General features: G+C 41.8%; 2 protein-coding genes across 3 annotated transcripts in view; one reads left to right on the forward strand and one right to left on the reverse strand.

The window, feature by feature from the left end:
* Nucleotides 1-26,898, forward strand: part of LOC125980192 (syntaxin-2) — a 45,521-nt gene that overhangs the window by 5,834 nt on the left and 12,789 nt on the right. The window lies entirely within an intron of this gene.
* Nucleotides 847-21,789, reverse strand: LOC125980189 (matrix metalloproteinase-17). Its single transcript, XM_049739305.2, has 10 exons — nt 21,173-21,789; nt 12,504-12,636; nt 12,298-12,433; nt 9,228-9,514; nt 4,597-4,773; nt 4,402-4,504; nt 3,418-3,500; nt 2,521-2,673; nt 1,907-2,164; nt 847-1,456 (listed from the first exon to the last, which is right to left on the reverse strand). The coding sequence occupies exons 1-10, from the start codon at nt 21,335-21,337 to the stop codon at nt 1,131-1,133; spliced, it is 1,821 nt and encodes a 606-aa protein (XP_049595262.1). The 5' UTR covers nt 21,338-21,789; the 3' UTR covers nt 847-1,130.

Below are 26,898 nucleotides of genomic sequence, written 5' to 3' on the forward strand. Positions count from 1 at the left end.
CGTCTGCAAGATGCCACGTAGCCTCTAATGTGTCTTTACGAACAAAAATAGTCCTAGTAGACCCAAGTCTCTCATATACATTTTAATTTTTCTACAAAAATATTTTACATTATAAAATGCAACTTAAAATATACACTTGATATACTTTTCAAACCCTCAAGTCATCAGTATAATAGAGAAATAGAACTTTACAGGCGCAGTGCTATCACCTTGGCGATGGGGAATAGAAAAAAAAAAAAAAAAGATGAAGCAGATGTGGAAATGCTCACCGCCTGGAAAAACCAAACAGGGGAGCAGTTGAGGGAGTTTTAGCAAAGAAACCGTTAGCGACGGCGCTTTTCCCTCTGCCGCTGTTTGAAAGTTGGCGGCCCGGCTGCAAAAGCAGAAGGCAGATGTTCTTCTGGCACGTTTGGACTTCTGTGGGTTGAGTTCTAGCACTTGTAGAAAACCAAGAAGGGGGGGGGGGGGGGGATCACATTGTCATTCATAAAAGTGCTCACTGGGTCCCATAATGCTTTGCTCTTGTTTACTTCCACCAGAGCGCTCATTAAAGGAGAAAAGTCCATAGTGACAGCATTCAGTAAGCAAGTCATGATGGATCACACTAAATTATCTTTGATGAAGGCCTCATTCACTTCTAATCTTTTGGTGTCAATGCATGCTAATTAGCATAGCGGCAAAACTTCCGAAAGAAGGATGTGACATGGTTCAAGTGTAGAGAATTTACAGCAGATGGAACATAAAACTGATAAGTAAAACTCCAGTGTCACGATACACGTCGACACCGGTTGTCCAAGTTTAAAGACCTTTCAGGCCCTGATTGGTTGTTTTTCCTCAGGTGTGGTGGTTTCTTTTTTTTTTTTTTTTTTTTTTTTTTTTTTTTTTTTTTTAATACAGTCATAATGACACAAAGTGTGTGGTAGTTTTTCAATGGCAAACTCTGCCTCTCGTGTCTTTTCTTCCTTCATGGATGCAAAAAAATATATTTGGTGTTTTGGAGCAAAAAAATGTGAAGCAAAAAATGATTGTAGCACTCAAAATGCCCTCATCAAACAAGAACCTGCTTTAAGGATTGCGTAATAAATAACAACAAAAGTATTATATAATCTAATCCAAATGTCTTTTTGGCATCAAAGTGGTAGAGGTCGGAGGGCTAGCGTGAGCGTCCAGAGGGGCAGCAGTAGCCACAAGGGGGACGGGGAGGGCCGGGCCCCCGAAGGCGAGGCGCCGTCCGAGGTGCAGGAGCACACCTCGTAGCCGTTTTCGGCGTGGTCCGGGTGAGGGTGCGTGTTGACCCTGCTCTCGGTGCTTTTGGCGTTGGCGCCCGGCGAGTCCGACTGCATGTCGGTGCACAGCAGCCAGTCCTTGGCGATGAGGCGCGGGTAGTCGGCCTCCACCTCCATGTCGCTGTTCGGCACCCGCCAGTACTCCTTCCCTTTGAAGAAGTACGACGAACCTGGGTGGAAAGGAGGAAATGTAAATAAGCGACATGACAAAAAAAAAATACTATCATGTCCATTTTTACGGCCTCTAGAGGGCGCTTGTCACTCAAAAGTCAACATCCATAACTTGGGGGGAGGAGGAAGGCAATTTGTTTGACTTGTTCCTTTTTCTTGCACAACACTATGAAAATAATACATAAATTTGCATGTCAGATCTGCTGAATCATCTGTGCGCTCATTAAGCGTTGAAAAACACAACACATATCATCGAGGGCTTAATTTCATGAATCACTGATCCGACGTTGAAACTGTTTACGTTTTTCCTCATTACTCGGGCCCACGGTGCGCCTTATGTTACACACGCAGCTGGATTCGTATGCAACATGGCCGGACTACTAAATAAACACGGAAAAATTAATTTCCCTTGTATCCAATCTTTTTTGGAGACACATTTGACGACCCACCGTCGGACCACCTCATGGCGTCATCCAGGTGCGGGGGCAGCCCCTTCCACAGCGTGCTGTCTTTGGGGTAACCCAGATCCATCCGTCTCAGATGGTCGTCGTAGCGCCAGTAGCGACTGTCCTTGAAGAAGTAGGTCTTCTCGTTATGGAGCCACACAAAGGCCGCGTCCACGCCCTCCAAAGGCAGACCAAAGTCGCTAATTGGACGCGGGAAACCTTCTTCCATCACGTTGTCTTTAAATACCCAGTACTTGAGACCTGAACAAGCAGAGGGGAAAAAAAAATCCAAAGTGGCCATTATTCGTGATATACCTTGGCAGTTTTCAATAGAGAGGCTTTTCCAGGTTTTAGCACCAACAGTGGTCCATAAAAAATCTGCTCAACACGGTGTTTTGAAGTCGTCTTTGTTTTAGCCATGCTAGCATCATTAATTAGAGAAGACTCGCTAAGAAAGTTCCTTCTATTTTTGAGTCCTCCCTCACAGTTGGCAGCATGGATTGATTTTACGCAGTGATGAAAGTCATTAATGCAAAAAAAATGAGAATTGATTCTTGTACAGTTATCGATGTTTTACTCACTAGCGTGCTAAAAGAGGTGTTGAAAGTTTGAGGCACCTTTAAAAAAGACGATTTTGTGGTCGCCCGGTCTCTCGTAGACGGCGTCCACGCTGTCCAGATTGGCGGGCAAGCCCCTCCAGAACCAGTGGATCTGAGCCGGACGCAGAGAAACCAGGTGCTTCTCTCGCGTGAGCCGCCAAAAGTATTTTCCTATGAAGGCAAAGAGGAAAAAAAATTAGATGTTGATTCTTATTTGGCAACAATAAAACTCTAATTTGGTAAAATTTTAGCTTTTCTTTCTCTCTCTTCTCCTCAAATCCAACAAAGTCCCAAACACTAATAGTCAAAGCCAGCATCCTTTTTATTTTCTTCTCTCATTCCAAACCAGAACATTATTTGAAATCACGTCACTCTCAAGAAACCCATTTCGACAACACACTTGAAATTTCTCTTTAGCATGCGCAAGCCGTCACGATTTTAAGCCTCGAGACAAAGCGAGAACCCTCCAGACTTTAAATTACATCTTGCGATTGTATAGAAAAAACGGCCTTTTTTGTTTATCAAAAGATTTTCATGGCTTGTTCAAAGGTGAAACCGGAATCAAAAGTCCATTCTGATAAATAAAAACATTTAAAAGGTAACGGTGCATTTGTAATCCAGATTAGTTTTTTCCAAAATGTCAGTTCAAGTAAACAGCGTTGCTTGTGAAGACACAAAAGCTCTTTCCCCTGCAGGAGGCCCCGGCCCACTCAAGAGGGCAAACATGAAAGCTTGATGCAATTTAGGAACCAGCGTCTCCCTTCGCGTCTCAGTTGGGCGTCCACAGCAAAACTCCTCTCATCCATTTTCCTTCTACCCGTCCTTTGAGTTCATTCTGCTCATTCATCCCCCCCTGACTGGCCCCGCCCCCCTCCAGTGTTTGCATCCCTCATTCCGTCTTTGTGCTCGGGTTACCTTTGAAAAAAAAGGCCTCGCCTCGTATCTGGGCCACGGCATCAAAGTAGCTGGTGCATCTGTCTGGGGCATCTTGCGCCAGCCTGAGATCGACGTGAGCAAAAGAACATTGTTAAAAATCGGTAAAAAAGTGGACAATCATCTCCTTCCTTTCAAGATCTCATTACCTGTTCAGATTTATTCATACGGTTCACGATCGGACTTAACCGAAGAGCGCTAGGCGTCATGGCCGACAAGGTGAATTTGAACCTGTTGGTTTATGAGCAATTTAAAAGACGGGACGCGGCTCACATCTGTAATGACGACTCCATTAGACTGTCAAGGCGGAAATAGATGAAGCGGGCGCTGCGTTCGACTCTCGATTAACACGTAAGGGTCACCATTGGCGCTCTTGTCGGAGCTAATCTAGTTTTATTACTTGGATTGCCAGACTCCATTCGTGGAACTTGTCGGAAACCAGTGGAACCTCGGCGTCAAACCGTTGGAATACAAGGAATACATAAACATATCAAATTAAGTTGAATTATCCTTAATAATTGATATAGTCGGATAGAAGCTTCCGTTTCTTCAGGGTGTCGACTTAATGGCATGAACTGACTCGCGAGCACATATTCCACATTAGGATGCAAACTGTGATTTTTTTTTTTTTTTTGCAGGCAGGCTTGAGTATTCCCGCATAGCTTCATTACGTCTGTTTCTCAGCATGAGTGAGAAAGCATTAGGCAAAAATGAAAGAAAAAGCCGAGGACGGAAAGCTATAAAGATGTGAATTCACCTTTAATGAAGTTGAACTTGTGATGTTTATGAATTTCTACTTTATCGGGTGCAATTGTACGGATCTGTGAATAGAAAGTTTAAATGGACATCCAATAAACTTGGAGAGCACAAAGTAAAAAGTGGCGACCCTAAAAGGATTTAATCTAAACCGCCCGTGTTCCCTCAATGTTTTTTCAAGATTCAAATCAGAAAAACAGTTATACTTACTGCAGAATGGATTTGTTTTCTGGAATGTCCATCAGGATGGGAGGCTCGGTCGTTTGGGAAGGGTTGGCCGGCTCATTTGTGTGGGAAACGGAATCACGGACACCTGGGACCAGGTAGATACGATTTGATTTAGCTTCACCAGTCCGAACGTTTTGAAAAAATCAAAACAATAAATAAAAACAACATCCGTCATACCATACAGCTGCCAGACGCGGACTTTGTCTTCATAGGGTAAGTCGTACTTGAGAGGGTCTCCGACCGGACCCTGGTAGTACGGTCTCATGATGGACTCCATGGCCGAGGTGTGGACAAGTCCGATGGCGTGCCCGAACTCGTGGACGGCCACTGCGAACAGGTCCATCCCGTGAGACTCTGAAGTAAACAGAGCAGAGAGTCATGCAAGACCGGGATCTTGGCCTATGGTTCCGTCTCTAAAACTCAGTTCAGGTGTGATATCCCTTGGATGTTCATCTGCTTAGTGAACAAATTAAGCGGCATGGCAGGCTAAATCGGGAGGATTGTGGCACAGTCGAGCGTGCAGCAGGGAGATAACTTTGCTAAGCCTTCCTGAGTCCCTGTATTGCCAGTCAGTCAGAGAGCAGATAAGACACCTTGGGGATGACTTCGGGCTATTCAAAAGAAAAAGCCCCTTAAATTCCACATTTGAACGCTTTTATACAGAACTCAGGTTTTGTGGGATTGCGGAGCACTAGCTAAGCTAGCTAAACAAAGTTAAGCTAGCCCCTGTAGACTGTAACCTTAGCTTGACACCTACGAGGGGGACATACTTTTGTCCTACCGGGTCTCATTTGGGATTTTGGCGAGACAAATAGTGCTTGTAATCTACAAAAGCACATGGTGCAGACAGGAAAGGTGAACAAAAGAAGAGAGGGAGGAGAACAAGGGCTTTGAACTGGTGTAGCGAGCGTCATGTTTAGAACCCCTTGCGAGGATAAATGAACGGATGCCGGCAGACACAGTAGAAGTGAAGAAAATGTGGTGACTAAAGGCAGAGTGAGCTTTGAAACCGCACTGCAGGCAATCAAAAGTCTTTTACATTTAGTAGTCAAGGCTGATGAATTCATGAGTCATTAAGGAGCTTTTCCATCATCTCAAATGCTTTTATTGTGCTGAAACGGGGCCAAAACGTTTTGCCAAAGCTTTTTTTTCCATAGAATCATTTGAACATGACATTGAGTATTAAAAAAAAATGTTTCCCTTACCTTTAGCTCAATTAAAATATTTTTTCCCATCTTAATCAACGATATCGTCGTACGTGCAACATAATTCCAGTGAATAGAAGCTCAACCAGGACGTAATAATCAAAAGCGTCTTCTATCTCCGTTTTTTAGTATATGCACCGCGGGAGAACAATTCACCTGCTTAACGAGGCATTTTTTACACTCAAGATAATTGGCTGTCAGCAGCAGATTGCTTCATGCGTGGTACTTAATAAAAAACGTCCAATGCCTATCAGTGCACACACACAAAAAAAATAGAACACTAATTTTCAGACCTCTTATTTGATATAACCCCTCTTACAAGTCTTAATGGAAGTCCGCTACAGCAGCGGTGAACCGGTCCAGTAAGTGTTCTGCTTAATATTCCACGATTCAGCATCATCACACACATTAGGAGTCGGCCCTTGCGGACCAAGATTTAATGTCCCGCTGAGAACAATGCACTGGGAGGTGGTGGAAGGGAATTAGCAAAGGCAATTACTCAGCGTTGGATTTGATCCGATAAGGTCCGTTTCTCTGGAGATGATTACGGAGTTGAAGTGCTAGCATTCAGATGACCTAACAAGTTCTTGAAGGCATCAGCGTACCATTGTGGGAAAGTTGAACATTTTTTGGATCAGATAGCTCGGCAGGAGAGCAGCTGAGTTGAACAGCTGTTGTCTGGGCGGATACGCAGACACCGTGATAAACACGTCTGGTGAGGATGGAGGAGCCCGTTGTGGGACGGAAGCGAGTATGCCAGTGGAATATGTGTGCGACTTGAAGTAATTAGCGACGCCCCGATGGAAGCGTTGCACCATTCCGAGGAGCTGGCCAATGAGCTCAATGAAGCAAAAAGACAAGTCAACCCCCAGTGAATGTCTTATTTTGGGCGGACTTCCGAAATGAGTCACGTTTCCCCTCAATAATATTCCCAGGTGTCTTAATAATACCTCTGTGACATAAAAATACTTTTCACACTCCTCATGCTAAGCCGCTATTGGTCTATTTGACCAAACATTTAAAGCTAGCGCCCATAGCGAGTCAATTATATCGTCAATCTTGGAAGCAGCGTTTCATCAACAAACTGCCTGTTACGAATTTAATTCCTTTTATATTGTGTTGATTATAACCTCATGTGATGTTCTAATGTGATAAGTAGACTTTGTTAGTCACTCTGACAGTGCATTAGCACTTTGATATAAGACAAAGCAAGATGTCTTTCTGTCTACAAAATTGTAGTTCATTATTTTCAAAATGGCCGCCCTGTTTGTTTTCTACGAAAGGCTTAAACATGTTTTCATTGGCACGGCTGTACTGTCACTTAATGTTGCGGTGTGAAGTGTAATCGCAATGCTGTCGACAATTTTAGCTAGTAGCAAAGCGCTAGCACTGAAGCTCTAATGACTTTGTTTTGGTTTGTTTTGAGGCGTTTCTGGATTTCCATTTCCATCTTCAAACAAATCCCTCCGCGACCAGCCGGACATATACCGTACGTAACTGCGTGTTTGCGTTTTAGATTAAAAGGTCCGATGCACTCGGATGCAAATTTCACCCTTGAGGGGCTTCAACACAGTGGGGGTTTGTCTTAAAAGCAAAAACAACTTTCAGAACTCGATGATTCATATTCACATACACCCACACACGCACGATTGAAGGCCACTTGAACTTAGTTGGTACTCACCACCACTACCGACAATCACTAAATACTTAAAGACTGATGAAAATAACATCAACTTTTAAGATAACTGCACTTAAAATCTTCAAACGTCAGTGTCATCTCAGTTCAAGTCCACGCTTTTTTTCCCCCACTTCAACTGAATCATCAAGCAAGCAAATTATCATTTAAATAGCACTTTTTAAAACACAAGCTAGCAAACATGCTAGCTTTAACTTCCCAAGACATCAACTATGATCTTTTAGGACAACAATACAATCTGTCCTTAGCTGCCTGGTGTGCCATTTTCTGTCACATTTTATGGAAAAATCAATAAGATCTTGTTTTCTCAAATGACTCCTGATAGAGGGACCTCTAGGAACGCAGTGGACCGGCGCCAAATACCGACACCAATAAAAAACTATCATCGCAATTTCAAGATAAAACCTGCAACCGTGGCACTTTAGAGGATTTTTGCTTAGGATGAGACCATGCGTCAATTCACACCTTTTGGACAACGTGGTCGTGAATCCAAAATTATTTGATACTCTTTTATACAGTATGCATTTAAATTGCATTATATATATATATAGTTAAGAGCTACGATAATGAACATGAAGTCATCCATACTAGAGAGTCACTCGAAATGTGTGCAGGACAGAAACAAGCCAAGAGGAAATAACGAGCACTCTTTGTATCACTGCACACCACCGACCTTGAGTACAGTACGATTCATTACTCACGTGCTTAGGCAGCATAGCTACACCTTGAAGGACTATTTTCCCCTTTTTATGTCTCTCAACAGAGACACATTCAGCGATTACTTAAGTTTCACCCTGAGATTTTATCTCGGGCAAGAATCACTAGATGAAATGTTTCCAGCATACAAAGTGCTGATTGAGAAATGTGACAAAAAGGGGATGAAGTACTTAGTAAAAATCCTGCCCAGGAGTCATTGGCAGTGCGGTTGTTTACGTAGCTGACTGTGCTGCAGCTGGCGTTGGATCAACTCTTTGAATTGATTGATAAGGATGCACGGTACATTGTGAGAGTCGGCGATGCGGAATGTACGGCGGTGAGGAAATGGGTTCACATAAAAAGTTCTCCTGCAGGGAGGAAAAAGGTTTCATAGTAAAAGCTTCGTGACATATTGCAGTCATCTTGTAACTTTGGTCACTTCGAATTTCTTCTGTTCTTGTTCTTAGAACAAATATTTTTGGAATCGGCTATCCCATCGATTATTCCATTGATTTAATCGACCTGATTTTGTCCTCATCTGTCGGTTAGCAACTGAGTTAGCTTTTTTTTTTACGGAACATTGCGACATCACACGCCAGCTGGTTTGTTTGGAAAAGGCGTTTGTTTCAGAAATCCATTGGGAGAGCGGCGCTGATCGGAAAAACAGGCTAATCAAAACCTGGAAGATGATTTTGAAATTGTTCTGTATTCATGATTGGCTAATCAGACAAAACATGAACATTTTCCATCACCATTACCATAAATACTTTGGAAGCATACAAAACTCTTCTGAGCCCCAAGCGTAGAGTGTTTTCCAGCGCTGACCAGGAATTGGCAGACTGGTTTGCATTTAGCATCATGTCCTCATTACAAATCAGCAGCTCTCCTCGGTGTGCAATTTTGGATCAAACACTAGATTCATCAAAATAACTTTGCGCAAACAAAATTTGATGTGCCTTAAAAACAACCTTAAGGAAGGTGACCAGAAGAAACAAGACAATATTCCAAGTTGTAAACATTAAAAAGTTTTTTGCGGTTCCCCAAACATCTCTCAAGGGCAGAAACAGTTTTGGCTTGATCAATCAAGATAAAAGCTCAGAACCGAAGCACACGGGCAATTTGTGTCAAAACAAATATAATCCGATTTGTACAAATAAAAGCAGACTGTAATTATAGATAGAACAGCAAGGACATGGACCTCTCTCTCTCACCTGGTGATCTGAAGGTCCACGCCTCATCGTCGTCAAAGTGCGTATCCCCGGCGGTGAATCTCTCCCCCGGGAAAAAAGCATGGGCCACGGCGCCCCCCGGCCCGTCAAAGGGATAACCGTCGTCGTGGTCGGCCTTGGTGAAGTCGATCTGAATGTCGGCGTCGCTTCCTGCCACCTCGTGGAAGTTAAGCGGGGCGATGTCACTCCAGACCTTCAGGGCGTAATGCATGAGTGCTCGAACGGTGTCTCGGCCTAGTAAGGCGGAATCCTTTGGGAATTTCCTCACTCTGAGACAAAAAAAAAAAAAAAACAGTATATGCAAAATGGTGCGGAAAAATAGTGAATATTTACCCATCCAGTGGGAAATTAAACAACTAGATTTTTTTTCCATTCAGCCTACTTCTGCAATGTGATAGCTGATCTGAATTTCTCAAATTGGGACATCTCTAATCATCTGATTTCCATATTAACCGCCCCTGCATGATTTCCTTTACACATTATTTAGCAGCTGGGATCTTAGATCAACCATTGTTACTTGGAAACCAAAACGTTAGCATCGGGAGCTGTTTTAGCACAAATCAGGTTTGGCTAGCATTAGCTTCCGATAACATAAAAGGGTGAGGAACTCTGTCTCTAGTACTTCAAAACCTCTCAGAAGCTAATTTTATTCCCCTTTCAACTTTCCTTCATAAATTTTCCATTTTCATTTACCCACAGGATAGGTAGAAATAAACATCTGGTGCACTCATGCTACCGTTGAAAACTGCACTTGTAAATGGCTCAAATGAAGAGTGTCTGACTACTCGGGTCTGGCCTTCATCTCATCAGTCTACTTTTGACTTCTTGTGGCTGTGCAGCCCCACGGAGACAGCAAAACAAATGACGCTAAGTACATGGCACTGGCTGCAAACACACTTTCTAGACCTACCCTGTGGTGACAAGCGCTAATTTGCTTCCTAATTGAAACGAAGCGTCTCCTCGAGTGCACGAGACGGCAAGGACACGCCTACCCGTGACGCTCACGCTGGCACATCTCAAATGAATCCTCTGACAGAGATGCGACCCCAAGCTGCGTATTACCGACGAGTCAGCACATTCACGATTCTTGTTATTCAGGCTGAGGATGAAGGTCGGGAAAAATTAAAAGGGCCTCCGAATGATGTCTGGAATAACGCAAGGCCTGTTTTCCGTGGTTTGTCTGATGTGTGATGTGCACCATCAAGTCAAATTCAAAGCTGACACAAAAAAAGAAACCACTGACAATCAAGCCTGGATTTCAGGTCAAAGTCAGCAAGATAAGACCTCATTAGTATCGATGACATGTCTCAAAAGATTGTCTTGTGGTGTGGATTGTGTTCAAGGTTTTTTTTTTTTTCAGGCGGCGAAGACAATCGTAAATGTTAAATGTGTTCAATAGCGACCTATTTATCAGAGTCAGGCCGAGCCACGGGCTGTGACGACGACATAAAACGGAATTATAGCCGATTAGGAAGCCACCTGAAGGTCGAGCTTTTACCGGGCACCAATAGAGGTTGCGTGGAGTGTTTGTATAATCTGTCTGCAGAGTCATTTGCGACAATAAAAATGACCAGGAGAAGACTTGGACTGTAGCTAACAGCTAAGCTAACAGTTAGCTTCTTCAACTTGTATTTCTTCTATTACAACTCTTCTATCTATTTTCTGGATGTCTAGAAGTAGCACCATGCTGCTTCTCACAGACAAACTCATATTATTTCTGAAATATGCAAGAAACGGCTTTTTCGCCGGCCACTCTGGAGAACCAACAAACGCGCGGCTTTCATTAAGACCGGCAAACGGTATTACTTTGAATGAATTTGCACTTCATTGCATTGGGATGAGCTGAATATTATTCTAGTACTTTAATGCATCCTCTTTCATATTATGAACATTTTTTTATCCCCGTGACCTTGCTGATTCACAATGTTGCCAGTAACGTGATAGCGGCAGAGCTGTGAAATGCTAATTTGTTTAGCGATACGCAATTTAGCGGGTTGATATCCTTGTTCCCAATTAGACACACGGCCAAATGTCTCCTTAGATCAAACTACCGTGTCTCTGGAGCAACCTCGAAAAGAGAGACTAAATCTTATTGTGCAAAATATAAAGACACAGTCCGAGATAATGACCATATTAATACTCCATAAATATTATAACAGTTCCAAGGGGGGAAGAAAGTAGCTTCCGCATACTTTGGTGTACCCGATCATTACTGCAAGCGGCTTCACGTTATTATCTCAAATAGTCGGAGGGTCGGATTGACGGCAAAGCGGCGGCCCCCCTATGGATACAGCTGTGGCATTTCATGTCAGTCGCTAACAGCTGTGAGCTACGGTTATAATTAGCATGATGACGGACCCCTGCCGCTGACTTATGACTGTGGTTAGCATTCCCCTCATTAGCCGCTACTTTTGACTTTCAATCAGGTCTCGCTTCTTTTTAACCGTCCTTGCCTTGGCGACTTTAACGATTATTAATGAGGTAAACAGTGATAGCGTACATTTGTGGATTCCCGTGGACTTGGGTGTTTTATTAACGGCGTTCATTTGCTTCATTAGGTCGGATTTGGGCTCGGAATTGTGGTTCAGGTATGGGGGGCGGTGATTAGGGGTATGTTCCAGATGCGAGTTGGTGCCAATACATTTCAAATGAATGGGCCTCCATTAAGCTCTGCAGAAGGGTGATGATTGAATCGAATTTGGGATTTTATAAATCGGAGAAATGGTTCGGCAGCTGCAAAGGGAGAAGAAACTTTTTTCCCTCACTCATTTGGCTCGATACATAACAGTCTTGGATCCTAAGCAACCAACCTTTAGGGAAAAATTATTTAATCAAGTTCTAGCCAGGAACAACAACTGGAGCAATTACTTCCAGGTTTTACTACAAACATGGAGGGGTTTAAAAAAAGCATTGTGGTTTTGTAGGCGGTGGTTGTAAAGAATTTTGAATCATGTGGTTGGACATGCACATGAAGCAGAGGGCTACTTTTACAAACCGCCGCTGAAGCAGCGGCCATCCCTCGGGCTACTGAACAGCGTTTATTGTTTCTTACCTCCAGGATAAATGCCTCTTTTTCCATTTGTTGGGAGGACTCAGACTTCGTTTTCTGCGGCCCACCGACACTTCACTTTCAGACACATCTGGCAAAGAACATCTGGGCGTTTTCATGAGTCCCAATGTAGCTTGATCTGGAAAGAAAAATTGTCGGGAAAATCTTACGATCATCAAGGCTTGTTTTTGCAAAACCCATCTACTTACCAAAGACTCCAGTCTCCTTGAGTCCTCCAAACTTCTGCATGGCTTTAATGGCCTTGGTCAAGGCCTCCTTGGTCTGAAGTTGGCCGGTTACTGGGTCAGCGGGTGGGAGGTACCCAAACTTGCTCAACCAGTCCTGAAGGCAAAACAAGATTGTCATACCGAAATTTCCTGTAGCACCTTACATGAGCAGATTATTTTGATTTAAAAAAAAAAAACATCCAACTAACTGTTTATGATCCTTTTTATGTGGATGTACCCTAAAGTTGGTTCCAATCATAAGGTCACCAAAGATTTGCTTGTAAACTTTGGCCCAGTTCGGCTAAGCGCATATTACTGCCGCCTATGGAACCGTAGAAAAGTGAATGTCACTGGTCTGACTCGCACAACTTTCTACATCTTAATGATTCGGAGGCCATTTTTTCTTCCTCGAGCACTTTCCTTTCGTCTTGTCCCATCAGCGAGTTATACAACGACATCTAAAAATGGCTGGCCTCGGAGACCGATGATTCCTTTGTTCAAAAGATGACATTCTACGAGAAGACGACTTGCAGCGTTGCAGACGTTTCCCTTAAACAAAGGCAGATTAAAAAGAGATGGATCGCAAACGGGAACGTCACAGTCGAGTTCAAGTGTAATCAGTCACAAAGGCGCATCCTCCGCCTGGTAATACGACTTGACACGCTGGTAATTGATCATCATTTTGCCTCCAAATAAAGCAGAAAGTCACTTAGTGAAATGACACTTCAGACTAAAATAATCCAAAAGCGACTTGACATGCGAGTTTAATTTGCTCCGTAACCACAAAACATTCACAACACAAATCGTCTCTCCCCTTTGAAATGAATGGAAGTGATATCGATCTGTTCCAGCCTCACAAAAAAAACCACAAGAGTATTGCTAGTACTTTTGATATCCAAAAATTTAATTAGCATATGGACAAAAAAGTTCAACAATCGATGCAGATTATTATTTGCCCTTCGTCTCAAACAGCCGCGGTATAGCGCCATCTACTGCCAAGGAGGTCTTAGCGGTCAGCTACTTGATAGACATTTACAATCTAACTGTTTCAGTTTTTATATTTTTAACACACTTTCCACTCGGCAGCTAATTTTAAACAAAAGTAAAACCGCCGATTGTGTTCCCTGTGTTTTTTCTGATTTATGTATTTGTCCTTGGGCCACTCAAAATCTGGCCCAATCCTTTTGAGATATGCCGTGAGCATCAAACATACAAATTCAGGGGAAGATCTAACCTCCAGCGGTGGTGGGCAATACGGAAATTGAAGTTGAGTTTTCATGTCCATGGAGAGATTGCATTATTGTACGTGCCTCAAACAATAATACTTCAATGTCACCTAGTGACTACTGTCATGCATCTTTTAGGTCAGCAAAAGTGAGATTGTAAATTGTGCACTTGAGAACTTAATGTTTTTTTTTGGTGCACTTGAAGGGTGCAAACACTTTTGAGCTGCTAATCTTTATTGATTTGTCCTCAGACTTTAATTGTATTAAGCCTCACAATTTAGCAGGAAGGCAGGCAAGCCTCCATAAGATTGATCCTCATCTCATCTGCTGCTGATTGGTGAATTCCTTCAATGAACGGTCACATGTGTGAAGGTCACCAATGTTTTATGTAATGGGGGGGGGGGGGGGGGGGTGACTTTTGGGAATTTTCTGATTGGTTTGGGGATTATTTTCCACATTTCCACCCGTCTCTCATAAAATAAATATACAGAATCTTTATCAGCATTTTCTGAAGAATTATTTGGGTTTGTAATTTTATTTACGCAGATCCACTGAAATATCCTTGCCCCCCCATTCCACCATGGAAAAAAATCCTAACACCGCCCCTGCCTGCCTTGACGAGTTGAAGTGCTTTTTTCTATTTTAAATTGGATCGTGCCGTAGTTAAGTGTTTTTTTTTCTTTCTCCAAGGCAGCCGGCAAAAGTGAAGCTTTTTGTTGGAAAGCCGCACTTTGAAACACTAATCCGTGCCTTCATCACATCTTGGCTGGATTACTTTAATGCACTTTCTGTGGAGTCAGCCAGTCCTCCCGCAAACATCTTCACTTGGTTCACTCGCCTTTTAACTGGAACATGAAAAAGGGAGCATCTACTGCAACCCCTTTTTTGATTTATTTTTTTATTATTTGTAAACAATTACATTCAATTAATTAACTTATGATTTATGTTCTATTTTTAAATACACGGCGCACGTTGTTTCAGTTCTTTTTTAGCCTACCTAGCCTAACCTGGTCGCAGATCTCAGGTTTCGCCCGTGGTTGTCATGGATACTAAATTTGTGCTCACCATTGGCCCGGCAGGGATGGACACGATGACATGTCGGTTCGTGATTGTGGAAATTTGTGCAAATTTGACAGTGGAAATGCTCAATTCCATCAGAAAGTGTGGCCAAATTTATCGATGCCAACGAGAATGTTTCGGTTTCGATGGCAACAGAACATAAATTCTTTACAGTGGAGGTATTTTTATACAAACAGCATCAGAATGTCACAGGTGTAAAGTGACAGCGGGGGCATATAACAGGATCTTCTCCAACTGGGGATCTTGTGTAAATGGAAATTAATTTATTACGTGTCAAAACTACAATAAAATATGTGTAGTTGCACATTGTTTTTTTTTTTAATTCAATTTTTATTTTAGTGCTTGATAATACTTTATTTCTTCCTACAAACTTCAAGAGGACATTCTCCAGCGAGAAACATGGAGACAAACCGTGGTAGAAATAATAAAAATAAATAAAAATATAAAAAATAAAGAAATTAAAAAAATAAAATAAAAATAATAAAAATAAAATTACCAAAAATAAAAAAACAAAACCACCACAGCTTAGTATGTGCCAAAGTATTCTTTCGTCAAATGTCCTCCGCATCCACACCTCATTTAGGCTTAAGCAGCTTCTCATCCAGCTTTGACATACTCTCATTCTTTGCTACCATACGTGGATGTGAGGATGTTTGTACCCTGGTAATCCTGGACACAGGAACCTGTAATCCTTTAATACAGAAAGGTTTGGCATCAGCAAAGAGCTTCAAAAGCGAACGGAATGAAATTTTCATTCAGAGCGAAATAATGAATCACGTAGAGAAGTGTCTATGAATAGTATATGCAAAGCCTTTAGCATCAAAATCATGGAGGTATAAATCTGACATCTCATTTGAGTGATACTTCTCACAGTACGAGGATCTCGACTGTAATTGTAGATCCAGTCGGTTTTTAATCCATGAGGCAGGGGTGTCTGACATCGCCCACACGAAACTTCATTCAATCCTCTTTTACATTATGCGTTTATTGATATGCAGCTGAGGGTGAATCACATTTCTTCTGCTTGTTCAGTGCAAACAGATCGGAAGGAGAAACCCATGCTTTGTGCGCCGGAGACATTGATGAATTCGGGTGCGGTGCTAAATCGAGCATCAATGTCGCGTTTGAAAGGGGAAGGCGAATGTGTAAGACAGCGGGCAGCTCGTTGTTTACTTTTCTACGCCATTTTGGTTCGTCGCTGAAGAAATGTATCTGAATTTTGGGTTGTCCTCCAAACAGCTTCAGAGGAAGGCTGGTGAAGAGAAGGTGTAATGATTGCCAATGTTATTAGACCCTGGGAATCTATGCAAGGAGGGAAAAGCAATTTCAGTGAGTTAGTTGAAATCTGCGGGTGGTGTTGAGAGGACACGTCAAGTGATCCCTTCATTTATACTTTCCATCATGAGAAGTCAATATAAGGTGGTGCTTCCTTCTGACAAAAGATATTGCCTCTATTCAAGAAAAAAAAAGTTCTTTCGAGTAATTTTAAAACAGTATTATTATTGCTAATATTTGGCCTGATGCACCTGAGTGATGCTAGCCGCTAACATTTTAGCACCCGCTAAACTCCAACGGTCGAACAATACAATCTCTTTTTAGCACCTTTAATTAGCAATTAAACTTGATTTCACAACGTCGTTGTATTGTTGACGACAGTAGCAACCATTTGTGACCGCTAACACAATCTGGAAGGTAGCTAGCTATCTTTGCGTGTTGGAATACAAAAATCTTTGGATAATGGCCTTTTTATTTATGCTAGCTAAATTAGACCACACACATCCATACCTTTGTTTGTGACACTACCATGACACTCTTTAATGAATGGTTGCCTCACACACACATATACAAGTTCCGTAGCTATGGTGTCACCACGGCAACTACTCTGTGAAGCATCCCCCCATGCATGTGACCTCGTCTGGCCCACAATCACTCCCTGTTTAAGCCTGATGCACAGCTGCTGGCTCCCTTCATGTTCATCCTCACTGACAGGAAATGACCCAGTCGTTGAAATGTCACCTTGTGACCTTGGTGACTCTCGCAAGGGTCACCCAGTCGGTTATAGCGTTGATATTGTTCCGAGCTACCCCCAGGCACTTTTAAATGACTAAAATACACCCAAAAAAGGACGAGAATAGGTTAAATAATATCAAATTTTGAGATTATTCCGTTTTAACTGCAATCACGTATTGAGAAACAAATCACTTTATAGGGACTTCTTAGGAAAGTCACTCTTTTATGGAGTGGGAAGATGTCTTTTAATTAAAACGAGTATTGACATTGCTGAGCTGAGTGTTAATTCAAGTTAAAATACGTGCCTCCAATAAAAAAGAATTAATCTCACTTCTTAAACTCACATGGTCTCGTTTCTACGTTCTCAAAACTGACTGGTAATTATAGAAAACGAGATTTTAACATGACAACATAAAAGTGTGGTTCTCCACACATATCAGGCAGACAGCTCCATTTATCAAAAGCTCTCTAAGAGACTTTTTTACAAGGAGTCCTTGAGCCCAAATCTCATCACATTTTAATCTAGACCAAGCCTTTATTGGTCATTAGGATCAATGAGAATTAATTGGACCATATGCAGCCAAATGGAACAGAAGAGGATGGACTCGGGTAGCATCCATTAGTTAGGATTTCTGCTCAGTGCATGTTTTGTGGTGAACCAAGCCGGGTCTTTGCCAGCGCTTCACTCCAGGAAGTCTTTGGCTCTAGTGGCGTAACAGAGCGCATATAATGAGATGCCAGTTTGTTTTGGTGGAAAGGTTCTAAAAAATGTGCTCAATCTGACACACACTTGGCAATCCTGCAGAGATTGGAAATGGTATTTCCTTAACATTTAATTGGAAAAAAAATGCTTATGAATATGGCAAAAAGGAACTATTTTATTCTGTCCTTTAGAAACAGCTGTTAAGTGCAGCAGTAATGAGGGTAGTTTTTTCGAGGGACAATTAAATTTGGAGTTAGGACATTTTACCATCTGCTGCTGGGATATCCATTCCTTCATTTTTTGTTATTTCTGTAAAGCTTTGCCTTTAATTTTCATTTCATATTATATCCTTGGAAAACGGATAAACATATGTTTGTGGTAAGATTTTATAAATGGAATGTGGTCTTATATATGAAGCACGGCGAACGCTCGCCTTTCTCTGACTGACTCATAAGCTTTGCCGCATTTTCTTCTTGCCATGACCCATTTCTGCTGTAACAACCTGACTCGATGGCCCGAGCAATGCACGCTGTCAGATTTCACCACGGTCTCCTCTTAATCACTCCAATTATGGAATGCAATGTTCAAACTGCAGCCCCCTTTTGTCCTGTCGTCTTTTGAAACGTCATCATGTGATTGTCGTGTCCATCAGGCGGTAACTGCGTCCACCTCTGGTTCCTTGCACAAAAGGCCCTAATGAACCCACTTTAAAAAAATAAATAAAAAAAAGCAATCACTTCCATTTTCTCTGTAGACTGAAAGTATTTCATTTGCATAATCAAGATCGCCATCACCATTTTCAAGCATACTGTTTCAGTGGCCTTTAAAACGAATACAAAAAAAAATAGCAAGGGTTCCAAAATTGACCCCTGTGGAACACCGTCTGACAAAGGCACAGAGTAAGATTCAAAACCAAATATAGGAGCACCTATAGGCTTCAACGTGGTCGGGTTGCGTCCCGCCCTTGTGTCCGGCCGTAAAGGCCACACACACACTTACACACACATAATCGTGAACCACATCCTGCCGGTGTCAGCTCAGGAATTGTGGCAGCTGTTCCGATGCATGTGCAAAAATACATACGCCGACACACATGAGGCTTATGTCTGCTATATGTGTTTTATTTTTAGAGCTTACTCAGTCTTGCAAGTTCCTGTTGAGGCTTTGAAAATGTCAACAGATAGAAAAGAGCTATTCTGGAAGGTTGAAATTTGAGGTGATGTTGAATTGGACAAAGTCTTACGTTGAAAAGTGTCGACTTGAAGTGAAGCGAGGAGGCTGTGAAGCCACTGGCCATTGCCGCTTATTCTCTGCCACCCACTCAGTCTTTTATGATCGTCCTCCGTGCCTTCAATCCACATTTCCGAGAAATGGGATCCAGAACTATTCTGACACGGACACCGCAAATGTAATCATCCTCATCTCTCTCCTTTTTTTTTTTCGTTATCCAACTGTGACTTGTTAGGGAATGCCCATGTGAAGTCATATCAAACACATAAAAGTTTTTGCACACAAACGAACCAGTTCCTGCAACCAATTTGAGAGCTGCTTTTCCTTTCAGGGTTTTCTTGATCATGTTATTAAAGCAGACTATTGGCAGCTCAGATGGCAAAGCTATAGATTATTTTCGGCGTCCGTACTCAAGCCAGCACAAACACCACAAACCACTGTAATTATACAATCTGGTCAATCGTTTGAAAAGCAGAGGCAACGCCAAACTTTGATCTGGTTAAAGGAGGGGGGTGGTGCTAGCGTGGTTAAAATAAAACCATCCACATGGAGTTGATTTGAGGTTTCCTATACGGGCTGCTCTTTCGCGGGTGAACTTGATGCTCGCTTCAAAAACCCTACTCGTGATATTAAAACAGAATTGAACAGCAAAGCTAATGATGTAAATTCTGGAAAGACATGTTACGTGAGTCCCGTGGGAGGGCCCAGCATGTTCCTTCAAGTCACTGGAAATGAACCCAGATGGAGGAACTAGAAATTGCATGATTAGAAGATTAGCATGATTTTCTCCCGTTAGCCATCTAACATCTTTTTACGTAGAATCTGCAAAACGATATGACATGAAACCACCGAACTCAGCGTCATAATGAAAGAGAATCATCAAGATGATCAAAAAGCAGTTTCGATCATATCGGCTTTTATGTTGGAACGAGGAATACAAACGCTTATAAGAGCAAAGCACGGCATGGCTCAGAGCTGTGCTTAAACTTTGTGGTTTAGTTAATTAGTTCCAAAGATGGCGACGCAGTAGCGTACAAGTGATGCAGCATGGGGGCGGGGGCGAGAGAGAGGTGGAGGATGACACGCTTCTGTGGGCTGGTTGTTATTTTGTGGACCGTGTCACCAATGGATAACAGTTATGAGCACCACTGGGGCGAGATAAAGGGAACCCACTTAAAAGCGGGCCAAAAAAATTAATCCACCTGCTCACAACAGCTGAGGCGAGCTTGATCGGTGGGGAGGAGTCGTTTTTTTTTGTTTTTTTTCAAAAAGTCAATCAATCAAGAAGGTGGGAGGGATGGGGGTCTGTGGCCCATCTGGTCCCCTCACCTCCTATTATTTGGAAATTGCTTTTGTTGAAACGTGTCGGACTCCACCCTCTCCCAAGTGATCCTAACCCAACCGAATTTATATCTGATTTTTTTTTTTGTTTGCTTGCTGCATCTACAAACTGACTGCCGTCAAATAATAAAAAAAAAAAAAACTTTCCCAGAGTCATAGCAAAAGTTCTGGTCCAGTAACCCCAATGCCCTCCATGCTTTCACACAATTAAATTGAACATAATTATGTCATTATTTAGCCTCTGCCAAGTTTGCAAAAGAGCTCGAAACTATCAAGGCGGAAGCCCCATAGGAATTTGGAAACAATACAATAGAGCCAAGACAATGTCCGTAATCAAATTTGGCTGGAGGCGCAACAAAAGATGGAGACCGGAGGGACACTAAAGACCCAGATGCTTAAGAGCGCCCAGGCTTGCTGCATGAATTTATTCTGGAAGACAAAAGCATCTGCTCCAAAAGCCATTATGATGAAAAGTATGATGTCAGCAGCAGTTGAGTCTCTAATATTTTGTCCCCTAATTAAACTTATCAACTGACACTAATCAGAAATAGCAATTAACTGCGTTATTGCACAAAAAATGATTTTTCTCCGAAATGCCAAAGAAAGAAGGGAATGGAGAGGACAGAGCAATCATTTCTAGTGGTTCCGATTTTTTTTTATTTTTTTTCCTTTTAACCAGCAGAGACGATAATCTTGCACAGTAGGAGCAGAGCTTCGGCTAGATTTGCCAAACTCTCAGCCTTTATTCTCGTGAGCATTAGTTTGAACTCATGTGGTGCCACAACAAAAAAAAAAAACAAAAAAAGTGACGTCGTGACACATTTCTGAAGCATCCCAGGCAGAAAATGACACATCCATCTATTTCAGTAGCTTTGTCTCGCGCTGTCACGGAGCTGGAAGTGAGCCTCATGTCAGCGTGCTGTGACATCACGCGTGTATTTACCCCGAGCATTTTCGATTTATTTATTTATTGCGCAACCTCACGGCTCTCCAAGTGCACTTTCACACCCTTAATAATAATCAAAACAAAGCAGGATCGTATGAATCCACAAACTTCTTACCACCCCGGTGTCCTCCTGGATGGTTTGCGGAGGAGCCGCTCGGCTCAAAGGCAGAAGCCACAGAAGGGGCACCAAAACCAGCATCTCCGCGCATATAATCCTTCTCCACTCAGAAACGATCGTTGCCAGGCTGGTCCCGCGGGATTCCCACAACGGGAGCAGCATCCACGGTGCGGGACAGTAATCCGTCAAAAAAAAAAAAAAAAAAAAAAAATGCAGGCTACCTCACTGTGGAGCGCAAACACATAAAACACATGAAAACAGGTGGCTGAAGAAGTTTGCTTTGGAGGTGAAGAGGAGATAATTAAGTGGGCATCATGCAAGATTTGAGCTTCTTTCTCCTGAGCAGCAAAAGTGGAGCGAGCTGGTGGATCGCGCTGTGAGAAATGGAAGCAGCTGCGTTGTTGCGTGGGCTTTTTGTGCCTCATACACGCGCCGAAGTCACACGAGTGGACTGGAGAGAAAAGGGGGAGATGCGGACGGGGGCGTTTCTTCAGTAATGTGGTATTGGTGTGAGGTTGCATAAACAAAAGCAAACGCAAGAGCAACGTGACATAAATCAAATCATTATTCCCAATAGAAATGAACGGACGAGTCATTAATTGGTTCCAAACACCATTAAAAAAAACCTCGATATATTTTTAGATCATAAAAATGAATCCATCTTGATTTTCAATTTTATCAATTTGTTTTGGAGGAATCAGTAAATCACTAACAAATAGCCAAAGCAAAAAAATAATCTGATAAATAATTAGTAAAGAGTAAAATACTGGGGGGAAATTCTCATTTATTTTTACCTCAGAATGCTTTGTAGGGTTACCATGGCGATGACAGACATGCACCTCCTAGTCAGTGTGGCATCAAATTGATTTGAAGTTGGACTTTGTGATGCACTTCACATTTAATCTCTTTGAGATCACTGAACAAAGCAAGCGAAAGGTTACCGAGCTTGCTCCTGTTACCATTTTTAATCGAAATCATTTTGATTGACATTTTCAAAAATCAAAGGCAAGGCATATCTTGGGGGACGCATCAAACTTGACAATCATCATGTTGTCACCGAGGGAGGATGCTTTATCTTCCAGTGAGCTGAGGGACAAGCTCTTTAAAAGATTGAAGGATAAAAAAGTGCAGGAAATGCTCCAAAGCCAACTGCGCACTCAAATTTCCACATCTTCGCTTCCGGATGACGTCAACGAGCGAGGCTTTTTAATCAAACTTCTCGCACATGTGGTGAGACATCGCAAACCTCGTTTATACCGTGATGCGTCAACTCAAACAGACCACGCTGAGACGATAAAAATGAAATTTGATGAAGTGAGACAAGAACTGGAGATGACTAATGAAATTAAGGCGAAGGCAATATATGCCAAAGAAAATAACAAAATGGATCCAGCTCAAAAACAAACCGAGGAAGACGATGCCCTTGTCCGGAGTCGAGTGTTGCTGAAAGAAATGGAAGCAACGAAGCAGCGAGAAAATGAGTATAGGATGCAAATGTTTAAAGAGATTTCTAAAAGACACCAAGAGAAGGTCAAGACCACCGAGGAATTATTGAGGCGGAGAGAGCAAGTGATGAAAACAATAAAAGGCACACATGACCACAGGGTATGGAATGAACTCTCAAAATATAAGCTGGAGGTGAACGAGGAATACATCAAGACAACAGAAGAACCCGCACGTCCTCAAAACCAGCCGGCAGAAATGGCTGCAAAAGCAGAAGACCACAATCGTGTCATCTCAGAGTTGAAACGATTACAGGAGGAATTGAAGGCAGAACTTCACACGACCTCGCTGCTGAATCAACAGAAGGAGCTCCTGAAGGACAAACTGGAGCATGTGAGCGACTACACCCCATTAAAAAACACAAACGCAAAGTTGGAGAAACAAGTGCAGCTTCTCAAGACACAGCTGAAGGAATTGAAGGTGGAGAAGCAACGTATTTGCGCGGACTTAAAGAAACCTTCTCTGGCTTTGCAGTCAGAGCTAAGAAGGCTGCAAAGTGAACACCGACTGGAAAAAGAATCCATGAAAAACCAGAAGCAAGTTCTCCACACGCAGCTCACCCTGAAGGTCAAGCAACGCGTGAATCTGAAAATCCAGCTGACTGAATGTGAGGAGAACTTGCAGTGGTTCACTACTCATGCTGAGAACCTTAAAAAACGTCTCCACCAAAATCAAGAATTCCACAAACGTCTCCGAGCCATCTCCAAGTCTGACATGCAGAATTTCTCCATGCCGAGAAGAAATGAGTCACTGATGGAATCCAGAGCTTGGATCTGTCAGCTGCAGAAGGACGCTGAAGCCTTCCAAGAAGCCTACACAAAATGTCTGGCGAGTCATTCAAACACTCACTTTGCACAAACCACGGGCGGTCCAGGATTCCCCTCGAGGGACCGAATCGACTCAACGGACCGAGCAGCCTCCAAACAAATCTCCGGGGACTTTATCTCGGAAGGAGACAAAAACAACAAAAAGGACCCGGAACATTGCCCGGACAGGAGAGAAGAGAAAATCAATAGTGTAGCCAAACAATGAAAGAGGACAATCCAAAAGGAATTAGAAGAGACGTGATGATTTGAGAAAGAGAAGGTGGCGGTAGGGAACGACGAGTGGAATGTCACAGACTTGAAGATTGTTTTAAAAGGCCGCAATGGGCGACATTTGAGAAGTAGAATTTGAGGTCAAGAGGATCTCTGAGGAGAAAAACAATCGCGGCGAAGTGTTTTGCTATAAAGACGGAGACGATTTATGGCTGAAAGTGGCAATCTGAAATAATCAATTCCATTGTTTCTTGTCGTTCGATACAATAAATAGGTTCAATGTTGTACTAGGTTCAGAAAATTAAAAAGAGAAATATCAGACTTAACATTAAAGTAAGTTCTGAAAAAATTTAGACGTAATTTTTTATTTAAACATTTTAAATTTAAATTTTAAAATAAAGGAAAATATCATTTAAATGTTTTTATTTAAAAATGTAATTTTTAAAATAAAGGAAAATATAATGATAACAAATAAATACAATATTTACATTGTTTGCAGAATTATTTTTGATATTCTTTGTGTTTCTTTTTTCCCCCATCCATTGATATTTTCAATTTATTTTTTTACCCTCCGTCAAGCCAATAGGTTTACTCCAACAATCAAGCTGAACGTTCTTTAGGACTCACTAAAATGTTTTCTAGGTCACGGATGCTTGAACCGCTTCAGCTTTTCCAATGAATGCTGGGTAATTGAAAGTTTTTTACTTTTATACAGACCATTGTGTTGTATCAAAAGTATCATTGCAGTCACCGACTAATGCACCATAATTCCTTTAAAAACACGTTGAATTCCTTTTCACGAGCACCTTTTATGTCTCTCAAAAATATTTGACACAAACCAGCTGCCATGCTAGGTTAATTCAACATAGAAAAAAAATTCCTGCTAATATTACAAGCACTCCATCTTTTCTTTTGTCGGTTGGCATTGAGCGATGCTCGGGTGGTCTTATCTAAATAACAGAGCGAGCATGGCCATGAGAGCATTCGAGTGGGTTCTCTCATGGATATTATTTCCTTGCCTAAAAATGTGATCCATTCTGATTGCGCAAAGATGCTTTATAAAAGACGATGTCACTTTCGGTCAATTTATCGGGTTGTGAGGCCACGGCTGGAAAACGCACGAACAATAAGTGGAATAACGCTATCGCGTGAAGCTAACATCAAACTTTCCTGAAATAGTTTGACTTTAACTCCGAAGAGCTGAACAGCAATATTTCCGAAACCTTCTGCACGTGCGAAGCGCATATTGATCTCGACGTGTGATTAATGTCAATCGTTGATTAAAAATGCGCTTCATCCAACTAATGAAATCCGATACGCAGTCAAAGAAATACGACTTGACGACAAGCTATAAAAATATGAACACGACTTCTATTTCCCGTTGTGTTACAGTCGATTATTTGAACGCTGCTGACGTCAAGACCTAGCCACTCAAACTTAACCCGAGGCCCGTTTAAGTTGTCCAGAATGGACACGTGGATAAAATGATGCTAACATGTGTTGACCTAAATGTTGATTTCATGCATCTCCGTTCTTGTGATGCCACTTCTGCAGTCCGGTGTTGATGTGGCCGTGACAGAAAATAAATTGGTGTACCAGAGGGGGAAGCAGCCAAGCCATACATCACAAATGTTCTGTTTGGGTCATTCTGTCGGCTTGCTCTCAATCTTCACTTCTCGTGTTTACAGTAAACACGGTGTTTGGATGCTACTGAAAAAAACATCCACCTGGATCTGCCAAAAGCCACCATCTGTTTTTTGGTCTGAATAATTGAAATTTGGTCGTACTTGGTGAATTGAGACAAATAATCTGCTAGCAAAAGCAGTACATTCATTTTAATGGTGCGTAGAATTATCAGAATTGTGTTTCCCCGAACATAATTATTCCAAACAAGTGCTCTTAAAAAATTTGAAATTCTCTTCAAAGCCATAATTTTAATTGCGATGATGATTTGTAGATAAAACCCAGAGCACAATAGTCGCTTCCCTTTTAATTTTTTTTTTTTTATGTGTGTGATAATTAATTCATAAGAACATAGATGGCTCTTCTCTGCTTCTGAGATTTAAAAAGATTTGCCCCCCCCCCTCCCCTTTGATTCCTCTATTGAATTAGCATTAATGGAAGCATGCAATTGGAAGTAAACAAACTTCACAGCGTTTCCCCGCTGTTAGCAAAGCAGACACACTTCACAGCTCATTTGCCTCATAGCCCTCACGGAGAAGGTTGCAACTTAGCATCTTCTTTTATTTCACAAGGGAAGTCGAAAACATCCTCATTCCCGATTTTTATTACACTCGCATAGAAATAGTGTCACAACTCACAACATTGCAGTCTGCAAGTCAATTTTTTTTAAGGTTCACTCTGGACAAGCTCACCTCTTCAATATTTATTGTTTGCTAGCTGCATGATTGTTGCGCCGCCGTGTCCGTGCAGGCTCTCTTGACAACCTTTTGGTGTTTTATAACGGTAATATCGAAATATTGCCGCAACATGCAATAATACAGCCGCAAAGTCATAAAGGAATGACTTTTTTTTTCGAATGAAGAAGCAAAAGGGCTTTTGTTATATTACTGAAGGAAGAAAAAGCTGTCCTTGACATTTATGTTATGTGAGAGCTTAAGCATCAACGTCAAAGGCCATCTCTTAAAAGTTAGATCATGAAGGCCAATGTTTTTTTTTTTATTTTTTTTATTTAAATGATTGTCATCTTTAGACACCACAACAATGGCGTAGGTGGTGGGAAAGCGTCAACCTGCGGCTATGATTTTAAATGATCACATTTATTTATTTATTTATTTATTTATTTATTTATTTATTTATTTAATTCTAGCCATCCGAAAAAATAACCCGTTCCCCCATTTTGGTTGTGACCGAAGTCAATTGTCTCCCATTCTGCACATCTTGCAGCGTCATCTAATGAGAGCAGACAGTTTGCATAAATGGCTAATTTTAATCACTTAGGAGAGAGCGCTCTAAAAAACGGGTGCGAAGCCTAAGGGATGCGTCTCGTCCCAAATAATTTTTTTCTTTTAACTGCAGAGAAAGAAAGAAATGAATTCAGAATCTGCGGGTATTTTGCTTTTATCAAGTGAAGCCTAATTGTATTTATGTATATATTTTTAAAGCAGTTCATTAACCTTTCTAAAAAAAACAAATCAATAGAGCAATTTGGAAAAAGACATC

This window comes from Syngnathus scovelli, chromosome 13 (assembly GCF_024217435.2).
Source record: "Syngnathus scovelli strain Florida chromosome 13, RoL_Ssco_1.2, whole genome shotgun sequence".
In the NCBI taxonomy this organism is placed as follows: domain Eukaryota; kingdom Metazoa; phylum Chordata; class Actinopteri; order Syngnathiformes; family Syngnathidae; genus Syngnathus; species Syngnathus scovelli.

Bases quoted from the DNA above. Each gene is read 5' to 3' on its own strand.
- LOC125980189 (XM_049739305.2), bottom strand. From the start codon at position 21,337: ATGCTGCTCCCGTTGTGGGAATCCCGCGGGACCAGCCTGGCAACGATC. The intron at 9,515-12,297 runs GTAAGAAACAAT...TTTTTGTCTCAG, and splicing joins AAGAGGCATTTATCCTGGAG to AGTGAGGAAATTCCCAAAGG. The intron at 4,505-4,596 runs GTATGACGGATG...ACCTGGTCCCAG, and splicing joins CCGCGTCTGGCAGCTGTATG to GTGTCCGTGATTCCGTTTCC.